Source organism: Artibeus jamaicensis, unplaced genomic scaffold (assembly GCF_021234435.1).
Source record: "Artibeus jamaicensis isolate MK-2021 breed Jamaican fruit bat unplaced genomic scaffold, CSHL_Jam_final scaffold_612, whole genome shotgun sequence".
NCBI classification, from domain to species: domain Eukaryota; kingdom Metazoa; phylum Chordata; class Mammalia; order Chiroptera; family Phyllostomidae; genus Artibeus; species Artibeus jamaicensis.
The window spans coordinates 5,349,639-5,372,699 of record NW_026522049.1 but is presented as its reverse complement, the minus strand read 5'-3'; the positions used below and the strand labels follow the sequence as shown (position 1 = coordinate 5,372,699).

The 23,061-nt window shown below is 46.4% G+C and overlaps 1 protein-coding gene across 2 annotated transcripts in view; it reads left to right on the top strand.

Moving 5' to 3' along the window:
- AGBL1 (AGBL carboxypeptidase 1) overlaps window positions 1-23,061 on the top strand; it is a 565,654-nt gene that overhangs the window by 57,485 nt on the left and 485,108 nt on the right. For both annotated transcript variants that reach the window (XM_053658825.1, XM_053658826.1), the window contains exons 8-14: window positions 3,465-3,581; window positions 4,629-5,209; window positions 6,702-6,781; window positions 6,981-7,083; window positions 9,753-9,901; window positions 11,296-11,383; window positions 18,776-18,920. In XM_053658825.1, the coding sequence (XP_053514800.1) occupies window positions 3,465-3,581; window positions 4,629-5,209; window positions 6,702-6,781; window positions 6,981-7,083; window positions 9,753-9,901; window positions 11,296-11,383; window positions 18,776-18,920 (1,263 nt within the window). The remainder of the gene's footprint in view (window positions 1-3,464; window positions 3,582-4,628; window positions 5,210-6,701; window positions 6,782-6,980; window positions 7,084-9,752; window positions 9,902-11,295; window positions 11,384-18,775; window positions 18,921-23,061) is intronic.

Below are 23,061 nucleotides of genomic sequence, written 5' to 3'. Positions count from 1 at the left end.
CCCTCTGGCCTCTCACCCATGGTGACCTGTGCTGTAGAGCAGAGGTCAGCATACCTTCTACAGAAGGTCAGATAGGAACTACCTCAGGCTCTGCACCAGTCTGCCTCAGCCCCTCAGCTTTGCCCTCACAGCTCAAAAGCACCTACAGGTAATACATGAACAGTAAGGCATGGCTCTGTTCCGGTAACACCCAATAACAAGAACAGGCGGTGGCACAGAGTGTACCGACTCTATTTCTAGAGAAGAATTTCCAAACTTTGGTACCACTAGCATTTTGACCGCATAATTCCTTTTTGTGGGGTTGACTGCATATTGTAGGATGTGTGTGTAGCAGCACCCCTGGCCTCTACCCGCTAATGCCAGCAGGACCCACTCCTTCTCACCCTCCCCAGTCATGAACCAAAAATGTTTCCAGGAAGTGCCACATGTCCTAGGGGTGGTGGGCAGAATCACCCCTGGCTGAGAACCACTACTCTAGAGGAACAGTAACTTTATCTCTGAATTACAATTGTGTCTTCATTTCTGTTGGTGACCATGACCTTGGACAAGCCCTTTCAAGTTACACTTCTTTAATTGTGTCATTGACAAAAAATGTGGTGGAGAAGTACATGGTACCTTTTGTGACATTCCCAGACATGGAACCCGAATGTCCGTCTGTGCATCCATCCATGCATCCATCCATGCATCCATCCATGCATCCATCCATCTCTCCATCCATCTCCCTCCTCCCCTTCTTTTTTCTGACCTGTTCACCTACCTACCTGTCTGTCTAGAGAGAAGGCGACCATTTGAGTTCTGTCAGCACAATCACTCACCGTGCTGATGAGCGTGGCAGACATAAAGGCACTACCTCTTCGCCGGGTCTCTAGGTTAAGACTGCTATTGATACTCTGGTGTTCGCAGGGTTTTGTTGATAAATAGAACCATTTCTGAAGCCATCAGTAGAGAAAATTGGTTCTTCACCGTAACTTGGCAGTGCAGGACTTGGAGTCCTTGCTGAATTATTTGAATAATATTGTGCTGCTGCAGTCATTCATCAATGCCACCCCCCTCCCCTCTGGCTTGCTCTTGGATAACTGAACGTCTAATGCAGAGCGTCAGTCACCTCTTGAAAATGATGTGGAAGGACAAGCTGAAGCCAGTGCCTCGTTTCCCGCAGCATCGAGGAGGCTTAGACATTCTCCCTTGTCCCCACTTTTCAGGTGGTGGTGGGCTGGGGTGAGTGGAACTGAAACAAATAAACACATCCAGTTGGGAAGGCCTGGGAACTGCTCATTCAAGCCTTTGAGCCAAGAAGATGAGAACTCAGTTGCATGAGCATGAGTTGCAGAAGCAGAGGAGCGTCAGAGGTGGGCTGGGTTTGGGGGCTTCCCAAGAGCAAGGGGACTCACACTCCCACAAATGTGTTTGTCCTTGGCAGACCTGACAGCGTTTCCTGCAAAAAATGTGGGAAGGAGCCAGGAGTGTTTCAGGTCATTCGGAAAGCTTAGTCAGTAATTAAGACCGGTATCTTAGAAAGAGTGATTAAAAGGAACCTTTGATTTGTAAAGGGTCCTCAGAGTGGAAAGTCTGATCAAAAGCTGTCGGTGCCAACGTGAGAAGAGAGAAGCTTAAATGCAGACCAGGTGTGGGCTGCGTTTTTTTCTTCATGGACCTAACCACCTGTGGGACCAGTGAGCCAGCAGCTCATGGATCACACAGGTTACATGGCTCCTCACTCCAGACACGCCATCGACTTCCCTGTTTGTTTCCGTTGGCGCCAGCCCGGGGCATGGCTGTGGCTGCTGCCGAGATGGACGAGCCCTGGAGAGAGAGAGAGAGAGCGCGAGCTGAGATCACCACCATCAGGCTGATGAGTTTGGGCATGGTGTGCACTGTATCTGAAAACATCATTAAATCTGCCACATGGGATCTGTTTGTCTTTTAATCTCAAGTTTGGAGGAAGATTGCTAGAGATGGATGGAATATTGCATTTGCTTTTTTTTCCCCCTGGATCAGGAATATAAACACTTATTTTCCACATTTATTTGATTTAGGGGAGAATAATCTAGGTCTTTAGGACTGCCAGGTTTTTCCTTAACCAACCCAATATACCCCTAAAACACAGGGCAGATTTCTCTCCCCTGTTTTATTAGGGAAACTTGATCTAGGAGAGACATGGAAAGATGAGGAGATGGAATGGTCTGATTCCTGGAGTCCCTTCTGTGTAAGAGTCTGTAACCTTTGAAAAATACAGAAGCGTTTGGAGAAGAGTCACCATCACTGTTAAACTATTATGAAATGATGATCGATTAGAAAAAAAATACAGTCTGGGATTATTCACCCCAAAGAAGAAAAGATTGGTGGCAACTTGGTCAACTTTTACAAGTCCAAAGGGATAAAGGTGTCACCGGAGGTTCCAAACGCAGTCCCAGGTGCAGTAAAGCTCCACAGAACACCTGCTTCTCAGGTCTTCCTCTTATTCTTTGTCTTTCAGCCACTGTTCTCCCGAAAGCAGATTTTAACTAGCAGATTTCCTTCTGCTGGTGACCCCTTGCCCCGAGTCTTTGCATAGTCAGAGATTATTGTCATGTAGGTCCAAAAGTGTTACCTCCTCAGCAAAGCTTTCTCAGGTCAGCCAGTCTGAGCAGCTTCCTGCACCCTGGTCCCCATCACAGTCACTTCACCGCCTCTCGTGACTTCTGTGGTGCTTATGACGGTTTGAAATTACTTTTTCATTTATTTATGTTCTTGTTTACTCTCTTCCTTCTCTTACAAAAAGGCAAATTTCATGGGAGCATGGACCTTTCTGTATTCCATTATCACCAAGTCTTTGGTTCCTCCAGACTAGCTGCTCATAGTAGCTGCTCATTAAACATTTGTGAAAAGAGTGAAGAACTGCCCTGACCAAGGCACTCAGTTGGTCGGAGCATCGTCCCACACACCAAAAGTTTGTGTGCTTGATGCCTGATCATGGCACATACCTGGAGTGGGGGTTTGATCCCTGGTCAGGGTGTGGATAGGAGGCAACTGATCAATATCTCTCTCTTCCCTCCCCTCCTTTTCTCTCCCCCCCCATTTCTCTCTGAAATCAATAAACACATCCTGAGGCAGGGATTAACAAAACAAGTGAAGGACCTAAATGACAAAGGTAGAGAGATGAATAGGTACAATAATTACGATTATGTTAATAGTAGTGGTGATGATAAAAATTTCTATTGTGCTTCATTGTTTCCATAGTTCATTTCATATAAAATGCTATCTATTTATGATGTGGGCTGATAATGATAAATACTAACATCAGTATCTCTTACCTTACAAATACAACCTGACATATTAAGTTGCCCTTTGCATAGGCCAGCACTCTGGTTTGGAGACAAGAAAACCATGTCCTAACTCTGTGAAGGATCACACGTGTAGTTCGTCTTGATGCTTCTCAGGGTGGCTTTCTTGGTTGTAACGTGGTTTGTGACTATTCCTTGTAGGACGATGACTTGGAAACAGATGTGAACAAACTGAGCTCCAAACCTGGACTTGACCGGCCTGCAGAGGAGCTGACCCAGTATGAGGCGATGTGTCTGGAGCTCTCCTGCCTCTTTGAGGTGGGGCCTGTGCCGTGGTTCTGCTCTGGGGCGAGGCGTGATTGCACCGTGGGCTCTCTGCAGAGCCGAGGGCCACACGGAGGTCTCCAGGTGGAAAGCCTGGCTCCTCATTAGCAGTCTGCTTCTGGGATCTTCCCAAGAGTGAAGCAGATTGCTAAGCAAGAAGATGGAAAAGTGGCCGATCTTAGGGTGCAGGCCAGAGTCCTGCAGCCTAACACCTGACACCAAGGATGGAAGGACAGGATGAAGGGACACATTGCTGCCCATTGGTTGTCTGGGGGGGGAGGTGGGCTGCCCTGACCCCGCACATTGAAAAAGCAAGTGAAAATTCTCCATGATTTATTTGCTGCCTTGTTGAAGTGGGCGGGCTGTACCAGATGGCTTTCTGCAAGAGAGTGGCTAGTCTTGCTTGGTCAGTGAAGGCAAACTGAGAACCTTATACCTGCTGATGCTGACCTGGGGGCTGGTCGCTGCTGCTACTGCTGTTACTGCCACCAGTATTGTAGACCTGCCTTTCGATCTCAGTTATCTGCCAGTGACTCTTAACCAATCATGAATTTGGCCCTACCTGATGGTGCAAGCTAAGTCCCATGTTGAAGACAGTTAGAGTCATTTACCTCACTCCAGAGAGCAGAAAAGGGTTGGCAGGTAAAAATTTCAGGGAGGAAATTTCAGTTCAGTGTGAAGAACACTTTTTGTAAACAATCAGAATGATCCTCAAATAAAAGGCACCACCTTGGGGTGCTGTGAAGACCCGATAAATGAGGTTCTTAAACCGGACTATCTTATTGGGGGTGTTGCAGAAGGCCTTCATGTACTTGATAGGAGTATACTAGACCCACCAAAAGCCCCTGACAGATGTGAGTTTCTGTGGTTCTGCCACTTACGAGATTCTCAAGGCTTAGTCTCTCCGTGGCTGACCTTGGAAAAGCCCCAGTTTGTGGGGTCTGTGCTGAGCCCTGAGCCCAGAGAGTGAGGAGGGGGGTCACTTGTACTCTCTACCTGAAAGTGAATACTGATGTATCCTTTTGTACTTTAAACCTGAAGGCCCTGGAGTCCAAACCCGGAGATGATCTCAACTCTGAAGAGACCGAGTACGCCAACCACCACCACATTCCAACCACTGCCCTCCCGAAGCAGCGTTGCTTGAATAAGGACCAAAGCTCCCAGGGGCAGGAAAGAGAAGACACAGTCCAGACTCCCCTTCTGAGCATGGTGAGGAGGCGGCGGTCCACCGTGCATCTCGCCTCTAAAGCAGAACCTGGAGGGAACCCATACCGAAAGGCCCAATCCAATGGGCTGGGAACGGATTCTTCCGCAAATGAAATTGTGGACATACAGGCCCTCCTCAGAGAGGATGCTTGGGACACAGACATGATTTCCTGCCCGCGGATAAGTGCCTTCGTTTCCAATTCCACCAGGTCTAGAGAAACTGTTGAAGCAATAGACGAGCTTCTGCAGATACATCCCCAGCACATCCCCTTCCACGACCCCTGTGTGTATATGGCCAAAGCCCGAAGAACCAGGTCCGTGGTGGACTTCAAGATGGTGGCGTTTCCTGACCTCTGGGGGCATCGTCCACCTCCATCTCCGGAGCCCATGTTGGAGCGCAAACGTGGAATCCAAAGGTGATGGTGCTGCTGACTGCAGAGCTGCGTTTTTCTCTTCTTTAATATTTTCGTAGGCAGAATGGTGTGCCCAATAGTTCTGCTCTCTGTAGAGAAGTGAGCATGAGTTGGAAGTGTGTTAAAGCCATTTGGGACACTGGCCAAACACACAAGCTCGCTGGTGTTCTAGGACGTTTTGGAGCCGAGGCAGGGCAGTGGGAGGCATGTGTTTCCTGAGAGAGAGCCCCTTCGATGATGCTGTGCAACCCCTTACCCCATGTGCACGGCCAGCTGCTACACAGAGGATGATCCAGTTTCTGCCAATACTGGCATCATTGCTCAGGAGGGTGCTGAGAAAAACCAAGTGTGGGCTCTCTGTGATCTCCTTTCGTGTTCGCTGCAAACTGGCATCTAGTCCTTTGTTAATGGGAGGCGTGCACCTTCATCTCACAGTCCAACTGCATAGTGCTTGGCATGGCTTGGAGAATAGTTCCCTGCATCACTGAGGATTGCATGAAACCAATGTATTCTTGGGGTGAGAAGCCCTGGGTGATGGATTATTCCCAGAATTCAGGAGTGGGAGCTTTGCCTTTGGCTCAGCAAAGTGAGATTCAAATGAAAATTACTAAAGCCGAGGGAAAAAAAATATTTTCCCTGAAAAAAAAAAAAAAGGAATATGCATGCATTCAGTCAATGGGGCAAAGTGTGTGTACCAGAAAGTATCATTAACTTATTTTCCATTTCATTAGCAAATTGATGGCAGAGCCCAAGAGCTGCTCCCACTTGGGCTCCTGGCTGACATCTCTGGCCTCAGCCCCTGCATGTTCTCTGTCAGGTTCAGGTTCCTGAGAGACACACCATCAGGGCTGGCCCAGCAACAGCTTTCCCCTGGATAGAGTATCTTCCCCCGCATCCTGGCCTCACATCCGCCTCCTCTTCCCCTTTCTCCCACCCCAGAGGCTTGGATCAGAAATTCAAGGAGAAAATCGGAAAGATCCTTAAGCTTCTTTTCTACATCTTTCTTAAATCTCCTGATATTGGTGTTTCTTAAAAGATCAGCCTCAATCTCGAGCAGACAGAACCCAAGGAACATAAGTGACACAGGATCCAAAGACTCATTGGAGCCTCCTAGACCTTAGGATGCTAACAGTCAATAACTCTGGCATCCCCTCAAAATGGCCAGTGCTCAGGACCCTCTTATTTACACAGCCAGAAACCTCAGACATCCCTTTACTCAAACACCCTTGACAAAACTCTCCTTCCAGTCAGAGTACTCGTGCTACAATCCAGCCTCGCCGCTTCCTGCGTTCCTAAACCCAGCGTGGTTTTACTACTGCGGAAGAAGAGAAGGAAGGAGGAGCAGTATTTCTTTGGTAGTTCAGCTCAAGCTTGGGGCATTATTAAGCTCTCCTATTTTTCTGATGACTCCACAGGCCTCTTGCAGGTGGCCACAGGATGAGTGGGTTAAGGAGTGAGGGTCAACCTTGAAAATGTTTCTAATTTTCCTTTTCAGGATCAAGATATTTGAGGATATCCGGAGGTTCATCCAGCCCAATGATGTTCTAAACAAAGTCGTCTTCAGTTTAGATGAGCCTGGGTAGGTGGCCTTGAACACCAGTGGAAGGTGGGTGGGTGCAGTAGGGAGAATTCTGAGCTTGACAGTTTCCTGTTATTAATTCATTCCTACTCCCAAAGTCAGCCTGGTGAACATTTGGGTTAAAAATCTATGCAACAAAGCTACTCTCTCAGAGATGTCCCACTGTACCCCAGAACGGCAATAATGCCATGTTTGCATGGCCCCTCTTTTGTTACAGGCAGGACACTGCTTCCAACTGCTTATGGTTCTCCTCGCAGTTCGAGTCAGGCAATCTTCGCAAGGCCATCCAAGTGCGGGAGTAAGTAAGGAAAGCTGCCCTGGGGCAGCTCAAGGGTGCGGCTGTGACCACCTCTTCCCCCTCTCCTTGCAGTGACCTCACACTGATGGGTAGCTCGACATCAGTCATGATGGCGGTATTTATGCCATGCAAAGTGGCAAATACAGCAAATGAAGGCTGGGAGTCAGTTGGGAAACATTGGCCAGCATGTCACCAGCTGATGTCATAGCAAGGTGGAGACCAGAAGCAACCAGTTAGGGATGCACCTGTATTCCAAAGAATGGGTCCATATTGGGTGTGATGCACTTTCCGGGGGATCTTTATACGTCCACTGATGCCAGGGTCCCTTGCTCCTGTGTCTTTCCATGTCTGCAGCTCCCCTAGCTGTAGACTTGGGAGACAGAAACCTTGGGCCCCCATAGGGAGGAGAGCCCTCCCTCCTCAGAGAGGGCGCTCAGTGCTGTGTCTCTGCCAGAGCCCGCCAGTGAGCTCTTGCTCCTAGAGAAGGGTTCTGTAGGCAGAGAGCCTGGGACTGCACAAGCTTGGAGGAGGGAAATAAAGCAAAAACTTCCAGCAGCGGAAATGTTGCTTCTTTGTGCTGTAATTGTCTGTGCTATATGCATCATTTACAAAAGGCCAGATACATCACCATCATCTGTTGCCATCCAAAGCAACAGTCCAGAGCAGGTCATAATGTGGTGGTCACAGACTTTGAGCGAATCCCTAACTAACTGCATGGATTCATGTCCTCATCCACAAGAGGGGACAGTGAGAGCCAGCACATTGTAGAGACAGGAGAGTTAGTGCACAAAGTCCTTAGAGTAGCTCCGGGTGCATGGTGAGTGCTGAGTCAGCATTTGCCCCTGCTCAGGGGCCACATGTACTAACTATGCTGGGGCTCAGACCTGTCCAGTATCCACCTAGGGAGTCACTCCTGAAGTTTTCATTTTTTGGAGAGATGAATGGTGATATTTTGTGGGTTTTTTTTTTTGTACATGCATTATTTCCGGAAAGCCCAGCAAGAAAATAAGTACAGGTCGAGCCAGTTGGGCTACAGACAGGCAAGACCATCCAGTTGCGAATCCTTCTCAGTGTCCTCCTCCTCCTTGTCTGCCAGCTCAGCTTCTGCTTCTTCCTGGGTCTCCTGCCTTTAGTATTCCTTCCCTCCATCACTGTGTTCTGAGGGTCCAGGAGAGGAGACCTCCTTAGGAATCTGCCAGTGGGACAGTGATCTGTCCACAGTGTGGCCGAGCTGTTGGCCTTGCCCAGGTCTCCCTCTCCGTATACCTGCCTTTGGCCAGAGTGTAGGGTCCTAACTGAATCTGTTGTGTTCAGGATAATGGTCCAATGACAGGAAACAAACCTCCTTACAGGCAAGGAATTTTTATGGTTACTCTTCGGACACAGCATGGCAGGCATAACAGACCACTTCAAGGACACGGGTTTTTCCGAGTCGTTCTTGTGAGTGTCGCCCAGTGAGCCACGCCGACCTCAGTGGTTGGAGTGGAGAGGGAATCTGCCAGTTAGCTCTGTGCTGCTCTGTTCAGTCTCATCCAAAGCTCTGCCCTTCCCCAAATCTCACTACAGAGTGGCCATTGTCAGGACTCCAGAGTGGGAGAGGACGAACAGGTCAGAGCCAAAGCATTACCCTTTCCAGAAGAGCAGTTCAAACTGGGGCAGGGAGGCTCAGCTGGTTGGAGCGACTTCACGCACACCAAAGGTTGTGGGTTCAGTTCCCAGTCAGGTACATACTTAGGTGGCAAGTTTGATCCTTGGTTGGGGCACATACGGGAGGCAACTGATCGATGTTTCTCCTTCTCTTCCTCTCTCAAATCAATAAAAAACAAACATATTCTCAGATGAAGATAAAAAAATTAAATGAGCAGCTCAAGGAACATGCCAAGGGGGTGTGACAATAATATTTTTGAAAATGAAATGCCCTTATAATGTTTAAAGTCAGATCTGCATTGCTAATTCAGTTGCTAAAGCTCAAAGCTCAAAAAATTAATTACCTTTGGGGACCTGATGGCTGGGAGGGGACACAGTGGAGCCTCCTGGGGTCCTATATCTTGATCTAGGTGGTTGTCAGATGGGTGTATGCAGATGAATTTGTTTAAATTTATTGCATTATACACTTAAGATTTGTGCACTGTATGTCTTGCACGTACGTTGCATCAATTTAAAAGGGAGAAATGAATAAACAACCCCTGCGTGTTGCGAGCCTGGCTCATGTTTGTAGCTTTGCTAGGGATTTGCATACGCTATGTTAATTAATCTTTACAAACAGCACTGCAAGTTTAGACGCTATTTTCATTTTCCATATGAGGAGACTGAGGCTCAGAAGTAATGTCTGGCTTTAAATAGTAACAGCACATCCAGCCAAACGTGATCACATTTTCTCTGGGAAATCGCACACTTGCGTTTTTCCAGCTAGCTAGAAACTTTATCACAGTTTAAAGAAATATATATGCTACAATTGTGTAGCTCACTGTTCTAATACCAAGAACCAGCTCCCCTCCAGTCTGCTGCCTGTGCCCATATGGTCAGCTCTGGATGAGAAGTATCACTTACCTGCTGTCTGAGACCCTGGGTCTTAGATCTGTTGGCAAGAACCCGAGATGTGCAGGCTCTCAGTGCCAGCAGGTACCTTAAAGACCCTTAACCTTCCAATCTTGCTCCTGCCCTTGCAGGTTTGAGTATGACTTGTTGGTCAATACTGATGTAAACAGCACCCAGTACCAGCAGTGGTTCAACTTCAAGGTGAGCGGTATGAGGGCTGCCATCCCTTACCGCTTCAACATCATCAACTGCGAGAAGCCCAACAGCCAGTTCAATTATGGTAGGAGCTCCTGGGGACAGAGGGTTTCTGGGTAATGTGGGGGGTTATGTCACTTTGTGAGTGTTCAACTTATTACCAGAAGTCCTGCTGGCTTCCCAAAGGATTTGAAGCTGGGTTGACACAGTTTGGTGGCGAGGTGTGTTGAGACGGTGGCCAACACATGGGCAGTCGCTGCTGTGGAAGGGAAAGCTGGAGATCCCCACTCTGCTGTGCGACGTTACTGCCGCACATGACGCGCCAGCCTTCCTGCCTCCCTTGCCCTGCCTGGAGCTTTCTGAGCCTGGCGAGCCCTCTCCTGTGTTCCTTCCGTCCCCTAAATCCCACAGCAGCAAAGGCATTGACCTGTTTGTCACAGACGGGCAAACAGTACAGCCCAACACCGATTTCACTCAGGAAACTCTCCAGAAAGTTTAAAACTGGCCCGAATACCCAGGCCAGTTTTAGAGGAGACACTCAAAGGAGTACTGACTAATGGCCCAGATTTATTTCAAACATTTGTAGGAATGGGAAATCCTGACTGTTATTGCTGGCTCATACACTAATTTATTGAGTGGCTTTGAGTAAGGAATGAATATTCCCGTTTCTCCAGGTCTGAGCACAGGATACTGTCTCAGTTTTATGCTAAAAATAGACTCCTGCTGGTACAGAAATGGGAAATATGATCCTTGACTTTTGTATTCAGTTTGTGTGACTGCTGTAACAAATTGTCACAAACTTTGCGGCTTAAATCCAGGAAAATTTATTCCTACAGTTCTGGAGTTTCCCTGGGCTTGGTCAAGGTGTTAGAAAGGCCGTGCTCCCTCTGGAGATGCAAGTGGGTTTTCTGCTTCCCTTTCCATCTTTTCGAGTTCCACTCCTTGTGGTCCTTGGCTCACGGCCCCTTCCTTGAACTTCCAAGCCAACAGCGTAGCATCTTTAAATGTCTCTCTGGTCCAGTTACATTGCTTCTCCTCTGTAGTTGAACCTCATTAAGCCCCCTCTAATAAAGACACTGATGATGGCTTTGGCCATGTAGTGCAGTTGGTTAGTGTCATCACAATACACCAGGGTTGTGGGTTCAGTCCCTGGTCAGGGTGCATACAAGGATCAACCAATGGATGTATAAATAAATGGAACAACAAATTGTTGTTTCCCTCTCTCCTGTCCTCTCTCTCTCTAAAATTAAAAAAATTAAATTAAAAAAAACAGTTGTGATTGCATTTAGGGCCCACCAGGTTAAGCCCCCCATCTCAAGATCCTTTATGTGTGCAGAGTCTCTTTTGCCAGGTGAGGTAGCGTTCCCAGGTTCCCGAATTAAGACCTGGGTATCACTGAGGGCTGTGGTACAGCCTGCTGCAATTCTCTTGCTCCTTTCTCCTTCCCCAGTGTTTTAATCCTGTCTTTGTTTTGTGTAGGGATGCAGCCAACTATGTATTCTGTGAAGGAGGCTCTTCTTGGCAGACCCACCTGGAAACGGACGGGCTATGAAATCTGTTATTACAAGTGAGTTAGAACATCGTTAGTTCCCTCCTGCTTTTCCATATTGCTCGTGTAAACCTCAGCAGTCCGTTCTTGTCCGCTCTACTTGTCACTGTCCCTCTGGCAAGTGCCCTGCCCTTCGGAAGCATGAGCACATTACATGGCACCTTCAGTAGACAGCAAGAAATAGCTTTTGGTTGGCTGGATATGCTTTGTCTTCATGTGGGCACATGAGCACCTGTAGACCGTGTTGGGTATTTATTAGATGTTGCACTCACTTACCCTGTGATTAGTGCATCAGGCTTTAGCTCTTTATGTCCATCCATTGCTCTTTTCAGTGAGCAGAAAGTCTGAGAAATTCTAGCCTGTCCTTACCCATCTTATCCTTCAGTTTTACAAAGTAGATGAGAGTGAATTGGTGACAAATACGTAGAAAGATGATTTTTTAAGAAAAAATAAAAGGAGTGTCTTCAAAATTCATCTTCAACCCTTGACCACTAACCATTTTCATGAGTTTATCCTGTAAAAAAGCATGATGAAATTTAAACTATCTATAGCTTTTGATAAAAGAATTCCAGACCCTATGACTTGCTTATTTATGCATTTGGGAATGGGAAAATAAAATACAAATTCATGAGAAAAAAAAAAGGATAGGCATTATTAGAACAGGTAGAAAATGTATAATTCTCATTGCTATTTTTTAAAATAAAAATTGATAGGCTAGTACTTATATCCTTGGATAAAATAAGTCTTACCTTTTTCTGAGATTACAGGAGGCCCTTTAAAAACTGTAACCATTTTAGAGTTTAGGTTGCTGTCAGTGTTTAGAAGAAAGAGTGTGTTACACACTCCGGCCCCTTGACCCGTGAGACCGTGGGCACTGGAGAGGTCAGGGTCTTGTTGCTCAATCAGAAATCTCCACAGAGATATCAGTAGTCTGAAGACCACACAGAACTGGGCCGACTGATAGCTCCTGATGAGAGAGTTGGCATCTCCAGTTCTTGATGTATGAGCACATGGACCCAGGTAGTATGTTCATTATACTCTTCAGAACAATAGCAAAATGTGGTCATTGGGTTGGCTTTCCCATTCACCTGTACAGTAACTCCCCTCTGGCCCATCCACTTAGAGACTCAAGATCTTTCTATGGTCCAAAGAGGTTATTTAGACTAAAAATCACCTCAGGGTAATATTTTTCCCAGCTGCAGGGAAAAATAATGAAAGCCTACATTAGGGCCTCTGTGTGTCAAGAATAACTTTTATTTTTCTCGGATAGTGGTAGCCCTAAATGAGCATAGAAGGCCCGGCTTGCTGCCAGCCTGGGACTGGAGCTTAGTTTTGGTGTGCAATCGAACAAATACAACGTTCAGCATCCTCTCCCGGGTGCACAGCTCTCACTGGAGCCTGCTGACTTGTGGGTGGGGAATAAGGAGCAGGCTTCAGGGGACTGAGCATCTATCTGTCTGCGAAGAGAAGGAGGAAGCCACACATCCAAGAGCACAGCCTTGGCCTAAGGAAAGCCTGCATTAATGTTAATGGCTTTTAGATTCATTAACAAGACCATTGTTATGTGATTAGAGAGGTAACATGAAAACCATGAATGTATAATGTAATTCATTTTTCATTTTCCAGTCATGAATACAACAGAGATAAGTGGGTGATTGCTACATCACGGTGTAGTTTGTTTGACAATTATTCACCACGTTATGTTAACATATTTCCAATAATGTGATCTGAAAACAGGATGGATGGGTGTATCTGTGTTCAACACGACAGAGCACTGCTCCCTAGCAGAGAATGCCTTGCAGCCTACAGTATATTTCTCCCCTTCTGCCCATCGTAATCTTCAGGTCCACCTCCTTGTAGGAGATTTTTTTTTTTGCTTCATCTCTGTCTTTATTCTGCCTAGTGTATTAAATTGGGAGACCTTTACCTCCACATTTTTTTGTGAACTTCCATAGGTCCTTAGGAACTCAGAAGTTCTATTTCTGTCATGCTGTTAAATTCTCAGATTCAGTGTCATGTTTTAAAGGGGGCAACAGAGTGCTCATGGTGGAGAGAATCACAAGTCATAGCGCCCAAGCATATGATAGGAAAGGGTCAAAGAGAGAAAGACTCTTGGAAGTAATATGGTATTTAGTTACTGTACCGAGTGACGGCATTGCAGACCTGCTGAGGAGGTGGGCTTTTGGGTCCTCTCGTCATCAGTGGGAACGTGGTCTCCCGACTGTTTTGATAAGACACATTTATGCATGTGCTTCCAATATAGATTTGTTCATAAATCATTTTAATCAATCATATACACATTACTGCACTGACATATTATGTACATTAGAAAACAGGCAGCAAATTAAGAATTTCAAGTGAAGAGAACAAGATGAAAAAAATGATAATTTTAACTCTCTGCCTATCTTGCTCAGTTCACCATTGGGCACGGGGGTCAGGGGCAGTGGTCCCTCCACCCCTGCACAGTCAGAATCCACCCATGGTCTCTGACTCCCCCCAACACTTGACTACCAATAGCCGACTGTTGACTGGAGGCTTTATCGATAGCATAGACAGTCAATTTAGACTTACTTTATATGGTATGTGTTTTATACTGTATTCTTACAATAAGATAAGCTAGGAAATTAAGAAAGTACTAAGGAAGAAAAAAATGCACTTGAAGCATTTATGGAAAGACCATGTAGAAGTGGCCCCACACAGTTCGAACCCATGTCGTTCAAGGGTCAACTGTGTTTTTACTGCACTGATAACTTAGGGCATTCTGCTCCCTTAGAACTTAACACAAAAGTGTCATGTACATAGTCTTTTGGATAATTTTGAAAAATTTTGGTTAACTTCCCAGGTCTAATTAGATTATTTCTATGCACACAAGAATTCTTAGGAGCTAGCATTAAGGGTAGGAGGTAGGCCATATTTATTCTTCTATTTTCTTGGTCATTTCTGCTTAAAATTTAATATTATCATCATGCTATGGCTTCTAAGCAGCCCTTAAAAAAAAAACCAATGAATTGTTTTTATTGAGAGTTTTTGTTTACTTCAGATAATATAATCTGTAAACCCACTAATGTAGGTTTCTGCAAACTTGAATGCCTTTCCGGAAGCTAAAAGCAGTGAGGGGGGGAGCTGTCCCTGCCCCTCCCTCAGCAAGCCGCCTCTACAGCAGTCGATACTTAACTCTCTGACATGCAAAAAGCCCAGAGGTCCAGTGCAATGTCTTCTTCCTGTTCCATCCCAGACAGCAGCAGAGAAGAGTGGGGAAGATTGCTACATAGCAGTTGGTTTATAGTCATCACATGGCATTGACCCAGACTGAGTACGGGCAGCCTCGTCAGCCCCCAGATTAAACCCCAGACAGCGTAATCTCTTTCTTATTACCTAGGTCATAACAACTCTGAAGAGAAGTTCCAATACTTTCTCCCTGTGCTCAGTGGATCTTCTGGCCCCTCACCCGAGGACTTCCTTTCCCTCTAAGGGACCCCCTTCCCACCCACTGTGCAGACCACTAGGCCAGGAAATAAAAAGTGATCCTCAAGAGAGAGCGACATTAATGGGCAGCAGCATTTCTTCGTGCCTCTCCTATTGGCAGGGACAGTCTTGCTTCCTTCCCTGCAGTCGGCTTCTCCCTCGACTGCCCACAGCCACACACCTTCTCAGGTGCTCTCCCAGTGCTGGTCTGAAGTCATGTTGGTGCTGAAGGGCAGAAGGTGGGGGGCGGCTGGCTCGGAGGGCTGTGTCATACGCAATGGCTGATCTCTTCTGACGTGCATCTCCGCTGGTGAGAGGAGCGGGAACAGCTTACTCATGAAGATGAATGTCACACCGGGGCTCTGCTGCTGGGCTTGCTTCCGAGGACCTCGGCAGAGAGACTGGGTGTCACGGAGGACATCAGAATCACCACAGACCTGGGGCCACCTGGCGACTGGGCTGCTCTGCCTGGTCAGATGCCGTTAAAAGGAATGAGATGATGCGCCCTCGTTAAATGGAGCCTTCGTCATTGCAAGATCACCTGATTTGCTCTCCATCTCAGCATTTGCTCATTTTGTGCACACACAGGGAAAAAATGACTTCCCAGCACATTTTTAAGTACAAATGGAAATACATTGAGTTTATAACTATGCATGTGTACTTTGCTCCTTGCTTCCTTGAAGGCTTTATGATTATAAAAGTGCAGATCCTTCCGAAGATAAATGGTTCAGGGAATAGAAGAGCAAAGGGGGAGCGCTTAACTGTTGAGTGGCTGGACTGTCCAACCTCCTCTGACCCAGGGAGGCTTGCCTGGGATCTGACAAATTCACGGCCACACTTGATTTCACCACGCTTCTTGTCCACCTGGGAGAACAGGTGAAGGAGAGTTAGTTCTTGGAATCCAACTTCTGCCATTCATTAATGGTGTGAGCTTGAGCAAATTATTCCAGCCCTTCCCAGCCTCAGCCTCCACATCTGTAAAATGAGGACAATCATGTGTACCCGGCGGAGTGATTCTGAAAAGGAATTGAAATTAGATTAAGCACATGGAGAGCTTTGAGCAGTGTCTGGTGTGCAGGAGGTGCTCACGAATGTCAGTGGTCCTGATTAACTGCAGCGACACCACAGTGGCATCAGATACCAAGGACATGAAGAATTATAGCGATGTGGGTTGTTTTCACTGGCTCTTGTCTGGAGTACTTTAGCCTTTATAGGCAGCCCAGATTTATGAGTACCAAAACTTCAAATTTGGACGAAGAGTTCAGCCTGAAGTCCTCTTGTCATTTATCCATTCCTAAGAGAAAGGTGATATAATAAAAAAAAAAAAAGTCTGGGTTTTGAAGTAAACCCCCACCTGGCATCGAAGCCTGCTTCCTAAGGTGCCTGGTATGAGGAGTTGCTCAAGACACGTAACATCCGTGAGCCTCAACTTCCCTGTCTATAGGGGTGTATAATAATACTTTCAAAAGAGGTCATTAGGGTTAGAAATAAAATATGTGAAGCTTCGAATTATAACTCCTGGAGTCTTAAGTCTATTTAATTCCAGGGACTGGAACTGAATAGCTGTGAAGTTCTGGTCCTCTGCCAAGCATGAGGACGCAGAAATGAGAAGGCATAATTCCTGCCACAGTGTTGGCAGTGAGGGTGAGACACAGTGTGATAAGAATTATGTAAAAAGGTGGCTATCAGGGAAGGCTTCCTGAAAGAGGGAAAAAGAAAATAAAGCCACCATTTGAATTCCTTATACTTCTCTCAGATTACTGGGACCTGGACCCACGCAAGCTTGAAAGCTAAGAATTATCCCATTTTATTTCTCTTCCCATTTCAGTGTGCTGTTCCTCCTCAGGACCAGGTTGGGTTTCAGTGGTAGAAAGAGCCCAGTGATGGGGATTTCACGTCCTCACTTCCTCTCTCTGTCTTGCTCTTTCCCGTGGCAGGTGTGGTAAGGTTGATTTTGCTTTGGGTGAATGTGCCTGTGGTTTCAGCGTAGTTACGATTGCACAGTGGGAAACCTAAACAGAAGCAAGGCTCATGCCAAATGAGACCACCCCCACGGGCCATCGGGGGCCTCTGTTAATCTTCAGGGAAACTGCAGACAGTCTCTGTTGTTTGTGGGTCAAGAACTGGGGATGGCGAGGCAGGAGATGTGTGTTCCTATTTGCTTTTTCGTTCACGATTTTCTGTGTATTTGCCTTTTAAATCATGATTCTGTGTGTGTGTGTGAGTGTGAGACTCTCCTCCACATTTTGACTGGTTGCAAAAACTTGGACTATTTTGACGGCCTCATTTCACTTCACTTGGCCCTTCCATTGTAGGAAGGTGCCACCAACTCCTTCAGCTTGGGGCAAGCAGAACGTCTCCTTGCAGTGGGGCCTGTACGAGTGAAGTCAGAAAGAGGACAAAAGGCAGGGCCTATGTGGCCTGCATGCTTTCTGAGCGAACATCTGCCTCACTGAATAGTTTCTAATAACCTGGGCTTTTTAGCCGGGAGAAGCTACAGAACTTGAGGTAAAGGAGACTCCATGAGGGATCAGGACTCAGAGGGCGTCTGTCCTGTCGTCCAGAGGAAACGCCCTGGTAATGTGGTGTCAAAAAGCTGGTGGGTACTCGGGCCTTACATCACTGGGGGTCTCTGCCTTCCTTCGACTGACCGAGGCTCCTGGGTGCCATGTTGGGAGAAACTGAGGCAGAAGTGTGTCAGGCCATAGCTCATGGGACTCCCAACTTCTCTCACTCCCATTTCTAGTGTTACACATATACACACGCACACACATGCACACACACAGAATCACAAAGAACAAGACCGTGAGTTCCTATTTTACCCTTTCATGCTTGCTTGATTTTTCTCCTTTATTTTTTCTTTTTTTTTCCTTTGGTGGAAGGGGGTATAAAGGTAGTAAAAAGGCAGAAAATAATAATCTGTGTTTTTTGTATTCTGCAAGCACACCCAGAATAATTACTATTTTTTCCCTCTCCCCATCCTTTCACCCAAGAAAACCCCAAAACACAGTGGACAAGTAAACCAACTGTGCAACTGTTGCAGGTGAAACTGTGCATCTTCTGGTGTCTGGGTGCATTTTGCACTGCAGCGCAGCTGTGCCGATGGCATTTCTCAGGAAGGCCCACACAGCTGTCTCAGCGTCAGCAGGCAAGGCCAGCGTGCATCTGGCGGCATGTGGGGAAAATATGGTTCCAAAATGTACTTCTGGGGGCCGTTTACTTTGATATTATTCTCCGAAGTCTCAAAATTGGTTCTTCATCTTTGACAAAGGACAGTATGTGCTCTCAAGCTGGAAGAAGCCAGACCACATTTAGGCTGAGAAACGTGTTCCTTTGGGAGGAGAGTGTTGTATAGTGGGAAGAACAAAGGCTTCGCAGACCGACAGATCTGGGCGCGAGCCCTGAATTGACCCCTTGCTGGCTTTGGACAACGGACTATGGCATTGTTAACAGAAAACGACACATGTTCAGCTTTGAATTGGAACTCAGTATTTAATAGTGATAGCTGGTACACTGCTTGGCAGGTGGAAGGGAAAGGAAGAGCTGTGCTCTATATAATCTGGGGAGAGGTAAAAGTGGGGAAAACCCAAACTTCGGTAAAAAGTGTATGTCTGCAGTGGAATCCCAGGAAAAGCAGAGTGCTTCCTATTTTCCTCTGTTTTGTATCTCGGTGACTCTGTAACCTCCTTTGCAGATACGGCAAGGAAAGGCCTGAGGCATAATTGCCACAGGTAGGAGGCAGACGGACCAGCCTAGACATGGCTGAATTGGCTCATGACATGGCACTGAGGTCCCTGTACATTTCTCTGTTTCTAAACTTCACTCACTAAATGTGTTGAGTGACCATTTTGCTATCATATGACATGAGAGATTTATGGAACCTAGGATCTTAAATGGCCGGTCCCCTCATGTCTCCTTCATTCTCCTCTCTTCTTTCTCTTTTAGGAATCATTATCGTGAGAGTGCAGCTGTCACTGGGGGAGCGTCTAGGAAGTGTTATTATACCCTCACCTTTGCTGTCACCTTCCCACACAACGAGGATGTCTGTTACCTGGCCTACCACTATCCCTACACCTACACCGCCCTCATGGTAACTTCCTCTTACGTCATGGCCCTGGCAGGATGGAGGGGGCTGTCTGAGGTTGTTCTGGAAATGTTCAGGAGACCCTGATCCCAGGGGAGCCAGGGTGTGTTATCACCGACTTGGTGCCTTTAGATTTGTCCCATCCCTTTCCTTCAAAAGAGCCTGAGGCTGAGGTCATGACCAGTGACGTTCTTAAAGCCCAGGTGACATGCTGTGCCTCTCATCGGCAGGTGCAGTGTAGGAGGTGGGGCATTTTAGGGGCTGTATTTTTACGAAGCCCTCAAGTGAAAACAGGACATGGTGAGATTGGAAGGTGGTTACCAAATCGGAATGGGGTAAAAACAAAGGGCAAGCCGCGATGTAGGTGTGAAGGATGTGGACTCCCTGTGAGGAGTGGAGCAGAAATCAGGAAGATAAACCTTGGAGAACCTCCCTGAGTCTGGGAGCAAGCAGCCGCTTAGCTTTTAGGGTGGTTCCCCTGGCCATGGGCTCCCAGTGCTAGGAGGGTCCAGGGCAGACAAGGTGACCACAGAATAAAACACTGAATTACTGCACCGAGGCCTCTGGTCTTTTTATGAGAGGAGTGGAGCGTGAGCCAGTCCCGACTTGAAGTTAGCACTCTGCGTTCTCTCAGGCCCTGCCTAAAGTCCTCGAGACAAATTCGAGCAGACTGCTTAAACCGCGCAGTGTTCTGTCGTTTGAAAAAGCTGGCACACTGTCCCTTTCCCCTAGCTATTTCACGGATATCCTGAGGATTAATGAGCTAAAGCATCTTCTGTAGAGCACTTTCATCTTCTGTGTTAATGCAAAATGTTATTAGCATATTTATAATAATATGTGTATGTATGAGTGCATATATCACTTTGCCTGAAGGACGAGCATTTTCATTTTAAGTCTGTGATAAGGAGTTGGAAAAGATAATAACCAAGAACATCTTTGCCTCCAAAAGGCAGGTTCAGATACAACTGAAAATCTTTTCCCCTCCACCAAGAAGGCCTATCTTAATCCACTTGGCTAACTGCTTCCTCAACACACGCCTGCCTTTCTCTCCATATGCTGTCTTGCCTGAAGAAGAGTTTGCTGTTTTCCATATTGCAAGAGATGCACAACTAGTATTATTTGTGTATCGCACTTAGAGATCTGAAGAAGTTAATCCAAGAAGTGTGCGTCACAAGCGAGGCTGTGACAAGCTGTGTTTGTTATAAAACATGTTTGTTGCCTTTGGGGTCCCGGAAGAGGTGACATTCATAATCCCCTTGAACAGCTTTTCCCTTTGTCTCACCTGTGCAGCTCCGCCTGTGCAGGCCTCCTGGGGAGGGAGACTCCATTCTCCTTGTGTGTTTCCATTGGGGGCATGATCCATGGGTCCCGGAGACCACTCTTATCACTTGTTAGAGTATCTTACACCCCGCTGAGATCCTCAGTGGCAATTAGAATAAAACTTTAGACTACAAAGCAGTTTTGGAAATTGTCTAATTTATGCCTATCATTTACAGAGGCAATACACGAGGCCTAGAAATCCTGTGTCTAGCTTGTGGCCGAGCAGGGAAGAGAGCACTGGCCTTCGTGTCCTTTCTGTTGACTTAGAAGGATGTAGAGACATCTAGAAGTCGTGCTGTGGGATCAGACCAGTGCAGTGTCCTTGCTTGCTGTGACAGAGAACAGCCGCTGCAATACAGTCCACTTTTATAGGTACAGGTGGTTATCGAGTTGTGTGATTGTGTAACCTCTGGTGGTTCAGCTCATTGCTGCCTGGCACTGTTCTGTAATGCTGAACAGCATGGATGTGGTTCATCTGGATAGCAGGGTTCATCCGGATGGCGTCGTTTCTGAAACATGGACTCATTCTCCCGCCAGGATGCTCTGGCTTTGCCAGGTGCCTACAAGCTGATTCACAGTCTGAAATTCCTTCAGCCAGGCCTTGACTGCATCTGGCTTCTTATTTCAAATTTCAGATTTTGAATCAGTTCATAGGCACTTAGCAAGAACCCATCCTGGGAAAAGACTGGGACCATGTTTGGGGAAAAGTGCTGTCCAGCTAAACTATATCCAAAACACTTAGTGTTATAGGTAAAATTCGTGATTACTTGAGATCGACCATCAGAGATTATAGAATCACGTAACTTGATGATTGCATGTACTCCTCTACAAGTGGACTGCAGTTGTAGTAGCTATTGTCCATCATGCCTTGTACCCCTGTGGGCCACTTAGCTTTGTGGGCTTGTCAGACCAGGCGGAGCACAGGGTCTAAAGTTCACAGTCAACAACTAGCTTAGGAGCCTTGGGGCTGGCCAGTGGGGGGGTAATTTAATCGGGATGGAGGATAAAAACACAAGAAAAGAGGACTCCTCTTCCCCTTGTCAGTTGGCCTCTGTGAGGAGAGAGCACCCTTATTAATGGGTGCTTCTTGGGTTGTTACTTAGCCTGTGGACTGTGAATCTCTTCCCACTAGGGAAGTGTGAGGAGAGTTAATGAGAAAGAGCCAGGAAAAGAAATACTTTTTAATTTCTTCTTAATGAATAGAACAGGATAAGAAAGATAATTTATTTGAAAGTAAAGAATGCGTATACTCAGTTCAAGGTTTTGCATTTCCAATAACGCATGTTCTCGTCCTCCCTGGGTGTGGAACAATAATGGACCCTGTGACTTCTCTAAAAAACCCTCCTCCCATCACAGACAGAGGGAGTACGTTCTGGAATGCACACTAGTCTTTTTCACTTTTGGACATGTCCTAAGGAGAAACAGTTTTTCTTCCAGCAGATCAGTGATAAATTAAATGTGAATGATGCCCCAAGGGCAGAATTAGCTGTATGATACTTGGGGATTATGCAGAGGGGTAGAAAATACATTTCTACGTGGAATTTGCAATTTGTAAATCTCTTGGAATATGGATTATGTCTAATAAGGACAGACATTTTTATAGCAGAGGGGACATGTGTGTTGGATGTTTTTCAACATGAATATAATTTGGCAACTTAAAAAATTTTTTATTATTCTTTCATAACAAGAGAATTAGTATTTGGTTCTTTTAAATTGGTATCTTCCAGATGCTTGCCAGGAACTCTGTTGGATAATTATCCAAATTAGAGTATTAAAGCTGAAAGAAAGAAATAAAATGTTATTGTAATTATGAAGCAAGCAAAACGAGTTCTATTGTAGTCATCCATATCAAGCTATCAATAATTGCAATAATTCTCAAAGTGCTGTTAGCTGTACTTGTTAAAGTATTTGGATTATGTTATGGATTTCCCCATAGAAAGCCTGTAGTATTGGTTGAAAATAGGAACCCAAAAGGATTTCCAATGGACATTTTAGGGGTAAGAAAATGGGATCTCATGGCAAATTGTATGGAGTAGGAACAGATGAGGAAAATGACCACAAGTAGAACCCACATGTTGGAAGAGCCTCAGGCTCTTAAAGGGTGGAGTAGGGTTTTTCACGGGGCATCTCTCCCTGCCGTGGTGGATGCTACCACCAGGAACTATCTTTAGAGATGAACTGCAGTGTGCTGTAGGCAGGGAAGGGACGAGAGGGAGAGGGAAAAGGAGAGAAAAGGGAGAATTAGAATGCATATGCACAGCTTCTCATAAAGGGCTCAGCATAAAATAAAGAGCTCAAAAATGTGCCAGATGGGAAAAGTTGACATACATGAAGTAGATCAAAGATGCAATGAGCAAGTCATCAATCAGTGCAGGCAGGAAGTCAGTAGGCAGAGACCTGTCCTTGTATGGGCCAGGGCAAAGGACAGGTGCCAGTCAGGGATCCTGATGTTGACGAGGTGAGCAGAAAGGTCACTCAGAAGGAGCAGAGACCCGTGTGAATGGTGATGTCCTTGGCCCTGAGAACCCCTGAACTCCAGGTTCTTGAGCACAAACAAGGAACAAGTTGTGGAGCCAAACAGGCCGGGTTTGAGTCTGAGTTCTTGCCCCATGGCCCTGGGCAAGCTGTTTGCCCTCTCAGAGCCTCAGCTTTCTCATCTGTAAACTCAGAAATGCAAAAGCGGTTACTGCATGGGTGGTTTGGGAAGTTAGCATGGGTAGTTAGCATGGGTAGCATCAGTAGTTTAGCTACACTTCCCATGCATAGTGATGGATGGGAAGTGTAGCTAAGGGTCTGCGTCTCATAAATCAGACTGGATGGTGACAGT